At 37.4% G+C, this 13,129-nt stretch overlaps 1 protein-coding gene across 1 annotated transcript in view; it reads right to left on the reverse strand.

The window, feature by feature from the left end:
* Nucleotides 1-13,129, reverse strand: part of IL1RAPL1 (interleukin 1 receptor accessory protein like 1) — a 1,351,669-nt gene that overhangs the window by 287,919 nt on the left and 1,050,621 nt on the right. The window contains exon 6 of the mRNA XM_090061969.1: nt 12,779-12,853. Within this exon, the coding sequence (XP_089918095.1) occupies nt 12,779-12,853 (75 nt within the window). The remainder of the gene's footprint in view (nt 1-12,778; nt 12,854-13,129) is intronic.

The following is a 13,129-nucleotide window of genomic DNA, read 5'->3' on the forward strand; positions in this document are numbered from 1 at the left end:
ATCACTCAGATTTCACTCATACATGTCATCTTCATTATTCTTGTTAAAACTCTTTTGGATTTCAGCCTCTATTGTTCTTCCTCTCCCCTTCTCCTCCCCACCATGCTCTATACTACAATAGGTTTCACAGGTAATTTTTATTTAAAAAAAAAAAATAGAAACCAACAGTTGCGCTTATTGACGGATTGCTGTAAGCCATGAAAAACGAGGGCAGCAGTAAGGAAACTGCAGAATAGTCACAATAAAATTGATCAGTGGCATAATGTTGTAATAATGAAGGATAGAACCTGTAAATCATGAGAAAAGTTCAAGAGGGAAGCATCAAATCCTGGGAAATACTGACTTCCCTGATGCTCCCTTTTAATCTACCTCTGGCTGTCACTCTACCTCTAACCATATAAGAAGCTTAAGGAAACTTAAGATTATGACAAAGAGTGAATGGAGAAACTGCTTATGCCAGAGGACAGATTTTGTAGTCAAGTCTCTGTAAGGAACAGCACACATGTGTAAATGCTGGGCTGCAACAGTAATACTAGAAGAAAAGAGATTGTTCAGGCAAAAAGAAAATGTGGGGTTGTTACAACAAACTACTGGACTATTATCTGACTAATTTAGAAACTACTATGTGATATACTTTCCTATAACAGTCAGCTCAAAACTGAAAATAATACAACATCATGCAATCTTGAGATTAGACAGATGGATGATGCTCTTGTGATGCACTGTCCAAATAAAATGGGTCTGTAAGACTTATTCCAGCAGATTGAATCTAAGTCAGCATATATTTTTATATATCACAGCAATAATTCAAAAAGAGGAACAATCCTTTTTCTAAGATTGGTTTTCTCATGTCACTCAGAGGAGCAAGTAAAAGAATTCCTATATCTTATCAAGGCTACAGCAGAGCCCTCTATTAAGTTCTGCTACCTTCTTCAGAAATAAGCTTTCAGATTCTAAAAGATTAAAAGAATCAAAATTGACAGATTAAAAAAAAAGTCTCATTTTGTGAATGGAAAATGATTCAAAAGTTTAATGAACCTTTAGAATCACTAAAAATAACACACATTTTAATGGTTTCCTATTTTAATTCCTTTCTACTAGCTGTATTCAGTGGTTCTACTTCAGCATGTATATTTATATACTGAAAAGCAAGAATCCTATTGCAATATGCTATGTATTGATATAGATGAGTGTAAAACTGAAAAGAATGCAACTGATTCACATATCAAAAGTGTGATTGCAATGCTGACAAAACTAAGGGACTTGTGCATTGGCAACACAATACCATACTGTGGATCTGGACCTAAAGTCTCTTTTTATAATTCAGTTCAGACACTTTTTAAAAGCTATTGTCTCAAAACACAGAAAGAAAATTAGAGTATTTATGAATATATTCCAAGAAAGACTTGGTAGTACAACTTATTTCATTTGGGAAAAAGTGGTTGACTTACAGACTCCTTTTATATCTACAATGTCCTGCCTTAACTCAGTCTATAAACTGGTCTCCACAGAAAACTTCATTTCCAAGTGACACGGGATGCTGACTGAGAAATATCATGAAAATGAATGAGCTTACCGCTGAGAAAGGAAGGTTATCACAATTCAATCTTCTCATGAAGTATTGATGTCCTATAATCTTCAGTAAGCTGTTTCCTCCCCTCCCCCTCATCACAATTAAACCGCTCCCAAATCTACTCTCTCTCCTTCACAACACTTCTTCTTCCATTGGTATACCTTAAGAAGCAAAACCTAGAAATGGATGTGCTGGCTCTGGGAAATACTTTTGTCTTTCTAAAAGGATGAATAAGGAAACCGTTACTGCTTTGTGTTGAGTATCTCTTCTCTAGTGTTACTAAAATAGAAATCAAAATGCCCATTTTTAGGTTTACCTAAGATACAATAGTTCTGTAATCAATTTCTCCATGCATCAACTACTGATGAATAAGTTATTTTAATAATATATTTAGTAATCCATTACCACTACTCTGGACATTTTTCATTTCCCTATGTGCAATTCAAATCATAGTCTGGAATGGACCTACAGAGGTCATTTAGTCTTAGACCTTGCCTGAGACAGGATCCGAACTATTCTATGGAAACCATAATATAAATTCTACATACAACTACCGTCAACCATAACACACCATAGATCTAGCACCCTAACCTGCCACAGGTAAAGTAGGGAAATGTCCTGCTTCTATAAAATGCTGTCAATATATGCTTAAAGAGATCTCAGGTAGACGGCCAGGCTCCTCACTACAGAGGAAAGCAAAAACCCTCACAGTCCATACTGATCTGACCATGGGTAAAATTCCTTCCTGACCCCAAATATGGCAATTGACATGACTCCAAGTGGAAGAGCCAGAACCTCTAGCCAGGAACCTTTGGCTTTGCTCCCAGCAAAAGCATTGACATAGCCCACTCAAAGTCCCCAGACTTAACTCTAGTTAGCACCCAATGCTAACGAGGCAGAAAAGTGCCCATGTTGGGGGGGAGGGGGGAAGGGGAACACAACCAGCAAAGCCCAGAAGCATGGGAAATATCCATGGGAGAACATAGGAATAGCTACCCTGGATCATCAATAAATCAAATCTGTCTTGCATTCTAATCCTGAAAATATTTTTACACACAAATAACTAGTGTTTTTGGATTTTTTTTGGATTTGTAGTCTCATTCACTTGACTAGTCACATGCCTAAAATTACTCATGTGCTTAAAGCTTTTTGTAAGTCTGGCACTTGAGAGCTGTAGGAGACTGAAAACTGTAAGCTGCATATTGAATTTATTATAAAAGATCAATATTATGCCATTTATCATTACTCATGAGGCAAGATATGATTGTGCAGTTTTGGCTGCTCCTCTTATATGTTAGCTGCCTCTCTATTAGAATGTGATTTCATACTCTGAGTTTTAAGTGACTTCTGGTGATAGAGATCCTCTGAGTTGGAATGGAGTGAAATATGTTGGGGCAACCCCCCACCCCCACACCAAACTAGGTAAAAGCAGATTTTTTTTAAACACAACATCTCAATGCAACTCTAAAACTCTTTTTAAATCATTTAAATTATAATGGACTTTAGTATCTTTAGTATTGATTCCTAAAGGAACCATAAAGCAATACTAAGAATTTAGCACTGCCTTAATTTTTAATTACAGCAACTGTACCATGCATGTTAAAGAGTGCTGGACTTTTAACCAAAAAAAAAAAAAAGAGCGCGAGAGAGAGAGAGAAATAAAATCAACCCCCTATTAAATTATTCAGAAATACAGTGTTTTATTAATTCAGGTGAAGCACCTAGAAAGAGAGTTGTCAAAAAAATATTTGATGTTTTAGCTCCACATTTCTCCAATCTAGTCACAATAAAGGCTGTAGTGTTTCCAACCATCTTCTGTTTTTTTTAAATTATTTTTAATATGAGTTAATTAAAATGTGCTTTTGAACATTTGGCATAGCGAGTATGACTTTTTTGTATATAAAATTCCCACTTGAGAGGAGTTATTCCTTGGTGAATAAGACTTTTTCCCCAGTATCTGCTTCATGCAACCATTTTTCAATTTTTACAAATTAATTACTTCAATGAGTATGTAACAGTTATTGCATACAGCATGTTGGTATTTAAAGAATACATTAAAATGGATGGTAGACTAAAAAGGTGAAAGCCTCTCAGTTTAGACAGAATACACAGGGTTTTCTGAATATGTAAGCCCATAAATTATAGTCAAATTCTCTCACTTTCTTCCCTCTCATCTTTATCTTACCCAGATGTTATTCTGGAGTCTGAAGGCATTGAAGTCTAACCCTAAAGGCATACTTTAGGTACCTATGCATGTTGTCTACAGTGGTGTGAATTTTCAGTACTGAATAGACTCAACTCTCAGACCATATCTATTTTGTTCTGCATGGAGCTTTGAAGCAAAATCTAAACTTCTAGCTTTTCTTCCATGTCCCAACTTAGAAATAAAAAAATAGTAAGTGGAGGAAAGCTGAAGAATTCTTTATATTATTGTATTTTTTAACTGTTGAAGATATTATGAGATTAATCAAGATATAAAATTTAGATGAGTTTTAAACCACCTGAGTGGTAATTTATTCTGAATAACAGAATTTGGGTTTGAGTTATTATAAACATAGGCAATATTTCAGTCCTAATCCAAAGCTAAGTGCTACTAGATCCCCATGGAGTGTATACCTATTTATAATTATATAGTTAATAAACCCTTATTTTTTAAATATGATTGTGTATATGTCCAATTCCAGTTTATACTATTTCAGTGCTATCACAGGGCCAGTATAGGCCATAGAATAAACAATGACCAAAATCTGTCCCTAACAAGTTCCTTTACATAATATTACATTAAATAGTATACATTTTCCCTTGGAAATACCTAACATGTTAAAATGCACCTAAATTAGCTAATTAGTAGCTTGGACACTCAGAAGAGGAGGCATGCAAAATGTCTGCATTACAGTTTGCTTCCATCTCTGATGTTTTCAGAGATTTATGAAATTTATACTTAGTAAAAGTACAGTCCACTTAAAATTATAACATTGGAGTTTATAATTAACTGCTTTGTATCTGTTAACAAATAGAAGTAATTTTAGTTTGCAAAGTGGTTTAAAAACTTCATGGTAAGATTAGAGTTTGTTCAACTACCAGAATTTGTCAAAGCTTTAAGGGAAAAGCCTGCAACTGTCGCTTTAGGAACATTTTAGTTGCATTTACCTTCAAACAAACCTTTTAGCAAAATAAGATGAGCACAAATGCATGCCAACCAGACAAGTGCCTGATAATGAACAGAAGTCAGAATTCACCTAACAAAGTAAGAATTTTTTGATGTGAAACCATTTTATATATACACAGCATAACATCCAAATCATATTACAAAGCAGCTTATATGGGCACAAGCATTTTCAACTATAGTATATTGTGGTGTGTAAGACTACTAATTTCAACTGCATGAACACATGCTAACTTCACCTACAGGGCTGGCAAGTAGCTATTGTTACAGAGTCAGAAAAAGGAATGCTTCCAAGGAAAAAGACAAAAGCACTTGTAAATTCAATGATGTACAAATAAGTTATCTATCGAGGTCAGGCTTTTTTGCAGAGATTATTGATGCTCACAAGAGACCTGTAGTTCTACCACAGAAAAGTAAGCTCAGACTGAACAGTCATTAATCAGAAATACTTAGGACACAATACTTAATTTTGATAGTCTTAGTGGATAGTCCACTTAACCGTTTTTTGTGATATCGTACACTAAAAATTAAGCAACATTATATTTTTTGGTACTAAGTAACGCCTCCAGATGTTTCAACATTAGACATTTCAAAGTGCCTGCATATAATTTGGAAGCATTCAGCGTAGCTTCAAACCAAAAAATGAGAAGAAATTATCACAACAATCTGATTCCTGATGTTTGAAATGTACAAGATCATGGTCTTTTCATAACTGCCATTTTGGAGAGTGCCAATCATATACAGCATGTACTTGTTTCCACACTGCATTACCATTGCATGCTTTCCTTATTTTATTATGGTTTGGCTTTTGATAATTTGTTAGATCCTGCCATTTCTCTAAGAGAATTCTTGAAAAAGATTTGCTGTACTTAACTATGCTTTACTGTGCTGGCAAGAGCCATCAGGAGTCTGGGAATGCTCCAGTAAACTTTAGATTAGAATCTGAAATTTTGGATGTTTCTCCAATCCACACTTAAAAGCTTCAGAGGCTCTGTAGCCTTCTCTCCATTCAAAAGTATGGAAAATTTTACACTACTTGATCTTTTTGAAAACTGTGTTATTGATGCCAACAAGCCAGCACATTAGCAGCTCAAAATAGAGTAGCAGTACAGACAGTTCCTACAACCAAAGAACAACAACATTTACATTAATATAGAAAGCCAAGTCAGTGCCTGTTCACCTATGCTTGTCCACTAAAGCCATTACACAAAGATGAGCTAGGTATACAAAACAGATAAGCCTTTGTGCAGGCAAATCTACAGTAGGATCCAGAATGAGGAACAACAAAAACGTATAGTCACTGCTTCCATTATGATCAGATCAAAGATTCCCAAAGGAAACACCTCATTAAAGTGAGGTTAATGTTGAATAAAACATCTATGAATAAATTTATAGATTCAAACATTAGAAAATTCGTAGCTAGCCAAAACACCTTAATTCTGCACACACATGATTTCTGCCTTGGTGTAAAAAGAAAGTTATTATTCACTATTTAGCTGGCTGATGTTGACTCTAGTGCAGAGCCTAGATTACAACTGAATTAGCTAAATCAACTCTTAAGTGTTAGGGTCTACACTTATGAGATATGGGTCATTTGAAATCAGAATATTTTTCCCCCCACACTAATCCTAGACAGATTTATATTCCTTTTTGTATGTGATTTTTGAGTGCATTGTTTGGGCATGAAAAATGTTAGGAAGTTCTTGGTTTATGCTATACATACTGAATGGCCATACTTCTATATCTTGTAGGTGCAGTATTCAAATAGTAATAAAGAATTTTGGAAATTCTATTCGTATTTTTTTTCTTTGGAGTATATAACAATAACAAGGTTAGAGTCAGGACAATCACTGTATAAGAAAAATTAAGGCATTGTAGTTTTTTTGAATTACTGATAAGATTAAAACTACATTTATGGTGGGATAAGGTATTTTTATGGCTCTGATTTTTCCAGCATATCACTACAGAAAAAGAGTTAAAGTAGGCTATCTTTAATGTTTAGTTCCATATTTTCAGATTATGACCAATTATCTACCTTTCTAAGACAGGCTTAGAGAAAATTTCGATGATGAACCCCATTTAAATATTAAAGTAAGCTAACTCCTATTATTGCAACTGTTCTTCTCCTATCCCATCTTTCTCATCCACCTGTTATCCTTTGTCTTTCATAACATATATTATTTGACGCACTTTCATTTACTGTTAATCTGGCAAGGGTCCTGGCACAATGAACATTTAGCTGATTGAGGTATCATGGCATCCTTATCGACATCCTCATAGCTTGTGCCTGGTTAACTTAAATTTAGGTAGAAGAAATGTCCTTTTTCCATGATCAAGCATCCCTCACAATCATTCTACATTTCAAAGACTATCTCTGTACGGGGAATCAATTATAGTAGTGGGTTCCAATGTTTTTAGAGTCTATGCATGCCCTTGAAAATGCCAACTCTTAGCTTTCTCTCATTTCTTAATTATGAAAAAATAGAGAAGTTCTTCTTCTCAGAGAGATCACAACAGATCAGAATTTTTTTTGCTATAGAGTCCTATCTGGAATCTTGGGTTTATTTTGTGAATTAAATTTAGGTGTCTGCACACCCAACCGTGACACCTTGGGGCAGAACTGCTCTTCTAATGAGAAAGACTGCTACTGCACTTACTTATCAAAGATGCAACCTGCCTAAATTCTGATTGAACTCAAGTAAGAAAAAGCAAGCGTTTAAATCTAAGCCCAGGTTCAGCTCCAGCACGAACCCCAACCTGGCATTCATTTGATCTCAGGCAAATATAATGGAAAGTGAAATGCTCCAAAATAGTACTTCATGTAAACAGTTCCTCTTTTGGAGTGTTTCAGCCATTTGAATATCAAGGGCTAGTACAAGAGGGACAGGACAGGGAGGAAAGGTGGGGGTGTGGTGCTCTACATGAAGGAGGAATACACATCCTCATTAAGTAGCACAAAGTCAGAGGAGGGGAACACTGAAGTGCTCTGGGTTAGAATACAAGGCAGTTGAGGGGAAAGGGACTTAACGTTGGGGGTCTACTACGGACCACCCAACCAAGGGGAAGAGCTAAACTGGGAATTTTTAAGTCAGCTCACGGAGGTAGTTAGGTCAAAAAACGTGGTCATCATGGGTGACCTGAACTTTCCAGACATCTGCTGGGAAGAACAGTCAGCCAGGTCTGACCGCTCATGTAGGTTTCTAGCTGAAATACAGGACCTCCATCTAACCCAGGAGGTGCACAGCCCCACCAGGGGAGACACCCTGTTGGACCTGGTGCTGGCCACAGGAGATGACCTCGTGAGGAGGCTGCAGGTGCTCGACCACCTGGGCAACAACAATCATTGCCTGCTGGAATTCACCATCCAGCACAAGGTGGCAAAGGCCTGCAGCAAGGCAGCAGCCCTAGATTTCAGGAGGGCAGACTTCAATGAGCTAAGGAGAATAGTCAGGGAGGCACTGAGGTTCTGGAGGGAAGGGCAGCTGGGTGTCCAAGAAGAGTGGGCGCTCCTTAAGGAGACGATCCTCCAAGCCCAAAGGGAGGTAATCCCAACATGGATCAAAGGGGGCAGGAGGGTGGAAAAGCCCCCATGGCTCACCAAAAGCATCTGGGAGTAGCTAAAAGGGAGGTGTACACCCAATGGAAGGGAAGAGCCATCACCAGGGAGGACTATACTGCGGTTGATTGGGGCTGCAAGGGAGTGGTCAGAAGGGCCAAGGTGGAGATGGAACTGGGACTAGCTACCTGGATCAAGGACAACAACAAGTCCTTTTTTAAATACATAGGGGGCAAAAAGAAGGTACCAGGTAATATGTGACCCCTGTAAGACATGCTAGGAAATCTGGCTGTCACACTAGGCAACAAAGCTAACCTATTTAACGACTTCTTTGCCTCCATTTTCCTGAGCAGGGACCGGATCAGCCCCCCCACCAGGACCCCCTCAGGCCTGAGGGGAGGCGTACCCAGGCCAAGGGTCAGGAAGGATCTAGTCAGGTTACAGGGGTGGGTGGATGAGAACAGGATGGGTTTCAACACAGACATGTGCAAGGTGATGCACCTGGGGAGGAAGAACCAGGAGCATACCTACAGGCTGGGGAACTCCCTTCTCATCAGTACAGATGCAGAAAAGGATCTTGGAGTCATCATTGATGCCAAGATGAATATGGGCCGGCAGTGTGGGGATGCAGTCAGGAAGGCCAACCACACTGTGTGATGCTTCCACAGATGCATCTCAAGCAAGTCCAGGGAGGTGATCCTCCCCCTCTGTGCGGCACTGGTCAGGCCGCAGTTGGAATACTGCATCCAGTTCTGGGCACCACACTTCAAGAGGGATGTGGACAACATGGAGAGGGTCCAGAGGAGGGCCACTCACATGATCGGGGGCAGCAGGGCAGGCCCTATGAGGAGAGGCTACGGGACCTGAACCTGTTCAGCCTCCACAAGAGAAGGCTGAGGGGGGATCTAGTGGCCTGTTACAAATTAGTCAGAGGGGACCAGCAGGCATTGAGGGAGTCCCTGTTCCCCCCGTGCACTACCAGGAGTGACTAGAAATAACAGTCACAAGCTGGTAGAGGGTAGATTCAGACTAGACACCAGGAGGCGCTACTTCACGGTCAGGGCGGCTAGGGTCTGGAACCAGCTTCCAAGAGAAGTGGTGCAGGCTCCTACCCTGGGGGTTTTTAAGAGGAGGTTAGATGAACATCTTGCTGGGGTCATTTGACCCCAGTACTTTTTCTTGCCATGGCAGGGGGTCGGACTAGATGATCTGCGCAGGTCCCTTCTGACCCTACCAACTATGAAACGCTTTTAGAATATGTGTGAGGTGTATGTACAAGTGACTCTATGGCCTCCTGAAACCATTTAAAGGAGTTTGAAATATTTTAATTGCTACACGTGTTCATACCGTATGTTGTATGCATGTTTGGTATATAAAATAAAGGATTATGAGAGAGAAGAAACAAACCCAATTTACTATGCATGAATCAATATAGATTAATTGAAAAAAATTGCAACAGACTACAAAGAGAAGAGAGTTAATGGGTTTGGGTTCAGAGAAGTATTTTTTAGATATAGGTAAATCACAACAGTTTCAGTAGATTGTTTCAGTTCAGAACAATTTTCTTTTGCATAAGCAAGACAGCTATCTGAGGCTAGCAGGTCTCTTCAGACAGACCACACAACAATCTGTTTTTAGATCTTAAATACTTTCCCTGCTTTAAATCTGGCCAAAAAGGCAAGAATAGCTTTTTTCCAAAACATTCTGGACACTTCAACTTCTGTCCAACAGTCATGGAGAATAGTATAAAATGTTAACTTGATTTTTCTGTTATCAGAAAAGTTTCAATTCATTTGAGTTTTAAAATTTGGCATGGTCTATCCACCTAGGTCCTATTTTCCTGAACTATTTTGCCCATCATATGAAAATTTTCTAAGGGAAAGAAGTACTTCCCTTCTATTGTTCCAAAATAAAACTTCAGAGATTCAGAACAAAAAGCCCCCTTCCTATTTCTGGTTTGTTTCTGAAATAAAAAGGTAACATGAAAGCTAGTATTACCAGATGAACACATGAACCTTGAAATCTAAGTCTTATAATAGAAATTCCATTTACTACTTTCATATAATCAGACTTTCAGTTTACCAATACCAGAATTATTTGTGATAGACACAACTCTTAAATTTATCTCGAATGATATGGACTATCACTCGCACACAAAACACACATCAAGATACAAATCCAGGGCAACAAACTCCCAGGGCTTCAGATGCATAAGGTAACATCAAGGGATGTATTTGGTAGCTGTGTTGGTCTGAGACAAAAAGAAATGCAAAACTCTAGTATTTTTGGTGTATAAGGTTATCAATACATTCATGAAATAATGAGAAGATGTGTTAATTATTTGTCTGGCATTTAATTTGTGAAATCTTGGGTCATTCCTGAATTCTCATAATCTTAAATTGTAGATCTCTGAGGCCTAATAATAATTATATTTATTAATATAAACTTTGTCCTTATGCCTGATCCTTCCTAGATGTCTTTTTACTAACTGAAAGGAGGATTTACATATTGTCATGCAAAAAAAAAAAAGGGGGGGGGGTATTGCTTACCACCTCCACAGTTCTCCAAAAACCTCATTTCTGTTGAAGATATAACTATTATCAGTCCTCCTTCCAAGGGAACTATAGTAGTGTTTTCAAATGATGTTTTCAGTATGATAAGAGACCAGGTGTCCCAGAAACTAATCGGAGCTGCTTCAATACCTTACTAATCTAGGTGTCAAATAGATGAATAGCAGCAAGCTGTTAGGCCCTGATCCTGAAGATGCTACTGGGCTGGTTATGTGTAAGCATATGAACAGTCCCAAGGAAATTAAATGGGCTACTCAAAGAATTGCTCTTAAACACTGGCATACAACGAATCTAACTAGTTAGGATCTTTAGGCTGAAGATAGTTGCCTAAAAGTTTCCATCTCAGAAAAAACTTCTCTGTTGTATCTTTTGCCCATATTCATTTGTTTCCCTCCCACCCCACACATACACTTAATTAATATATTTCCTGTAGCATTCTGATACAATGCAAGCCATTTTAACTTCAAATGAATTTATGATCCGTCATGCCTATCTGTTTGAGAAAATGACATTTTCAAGGTAGGCTGTTTACATTCATCAGCAACTATTTAGTCTTATGAAAAAGTATGGTTTCCAGAACCCCACACTTTGCAAATTATTCATTTTCTCTCAGAAATACAAGAAGTCAAAGATATATTTAATCCTAAAAAATCTGAGACAAAAAACCTCTAGCTGCCCATTAATAATTACTTTATTTTTTAATTAATCTCATTGTTGCAGGACATCCAGCCAAAAACCACCAAAGGACATATAAATTACCTTTCCCCACCCTTCCTCATCCATTAAAAAAAAGTGATATTAGTTCAGAGAAGAAATTTAGAGTCATTTTGAAATATTCCTCACTCGGTTTTCTTTGACTAAGGGAGAAGGAAAATCAAAACAAGACAAAACAAAAATCAACAAAACAACACCAACAACATCTGGCAATGTCATATACTCTTCAGAATCACTGTGATCTCATGCTAAAAGTACCATCTCCAGCAATCAGAACCATAAGGAATGCCAATACAACTGGTAATTACTTTTTAATATGGCACTCTCAGGAAATGCATATCTTGGCACCATAATCCTTTAGACAACTACCCACTTAATTCACCATTCTTAGACTTATCAAACTGACACTTAATTTGAAATCCTAACTAGCATCAGACATAGCCTAGGCAAGCGCAATGCAAGAACAGATCTCTGGCAGTGAACTTCATCTCTAATTAGCAAGTGTTTGACTTTTCTCACAGATCTCTCCTCAACACCACCTCCAACTTTTCTCCTTGGTCTACTGATTAATTATTACTCTTTGTAAAGTAGATATCTCCAAACTCATTCATACAGTGGCACATAATGTAAAAGTGTTGAGTTGTTGTAAAGTTCTCACCCTCTGCTGGCTGTTTTGTTGGCATCAAATGTTTATAATTACAAAAAATATCACCACAGACATACAATTATATCCCCAAACAACAAAAGTCCTGTAGTATAGCACCTATTAAACTGGAATGAGGTCTGTATGATTATATCATCACACTAAATCTTTATTACACAATTAATTTTAAAAATAACTTTATAAAATAGCTTTTTTTTTTACTTTTAAGTACATGAACCCATGCAAATTAAAAGCCTACAATTCAGGAACCAACACTGAGATTTTTAACAGACTTAGACAACACTACTCATTTTTTCAGGATCATCAGGACGAATTCTTAAATGGTTATAAACATTTTGGAAGTATTCAATCAATATACAACCATAATATCCTACAGAAATCATAACATGTTTTCGCACTAAAACAAACCATAACTGAGACAAAGGGTTGTAGTGCTTTTACATCCTTTCAATTGAAGCATTATCATCATGGCTTCTCTGTGTATTAATGTATGATATCAGCAGAATTTGAACAGTGTAATATACTTGTAACTTACCTAACTGGGTCTCCTGAATTGTCATCTTATTTTCCAATGGGTGCAAAAGCTTTGGTGGTTTATCTGTTAGTGGTGCTAGGAAAAAAATGAAGGTGTATATTACTGTTCTGAATAATGCATACTATAAACCAGACTTTGAATGAATATGCTAGCTAGGACATTCTCTAAAACATATGCATTTTAATTAAATTATCTTCATATTACAAGGAACCATGACATATTATACATCATCACTAATTAACAACAATTTTCATGCCAAATTAAATGTTATTTTTTCATGGAAAGGTCTTTCTGACCCAAAGACGACCTTTTTGCAAACTTCAATTCTGATATTTTCAAATGCGTAATCAC

Source organism: Crocodylus siamensis, chromosome 1 (assembly GCF_052110815.1).
Source record: "Crocodylus siamensis isolate JL-2025a chromosome 1, ASM5211081v1, whole genome shotgun sequence".
Lineage (NCBI taxonomy): Eukaryota > Metazoa > Chordata > Crocodylia > Crocodylidae > Crocodylus > Crocodylus siamensis.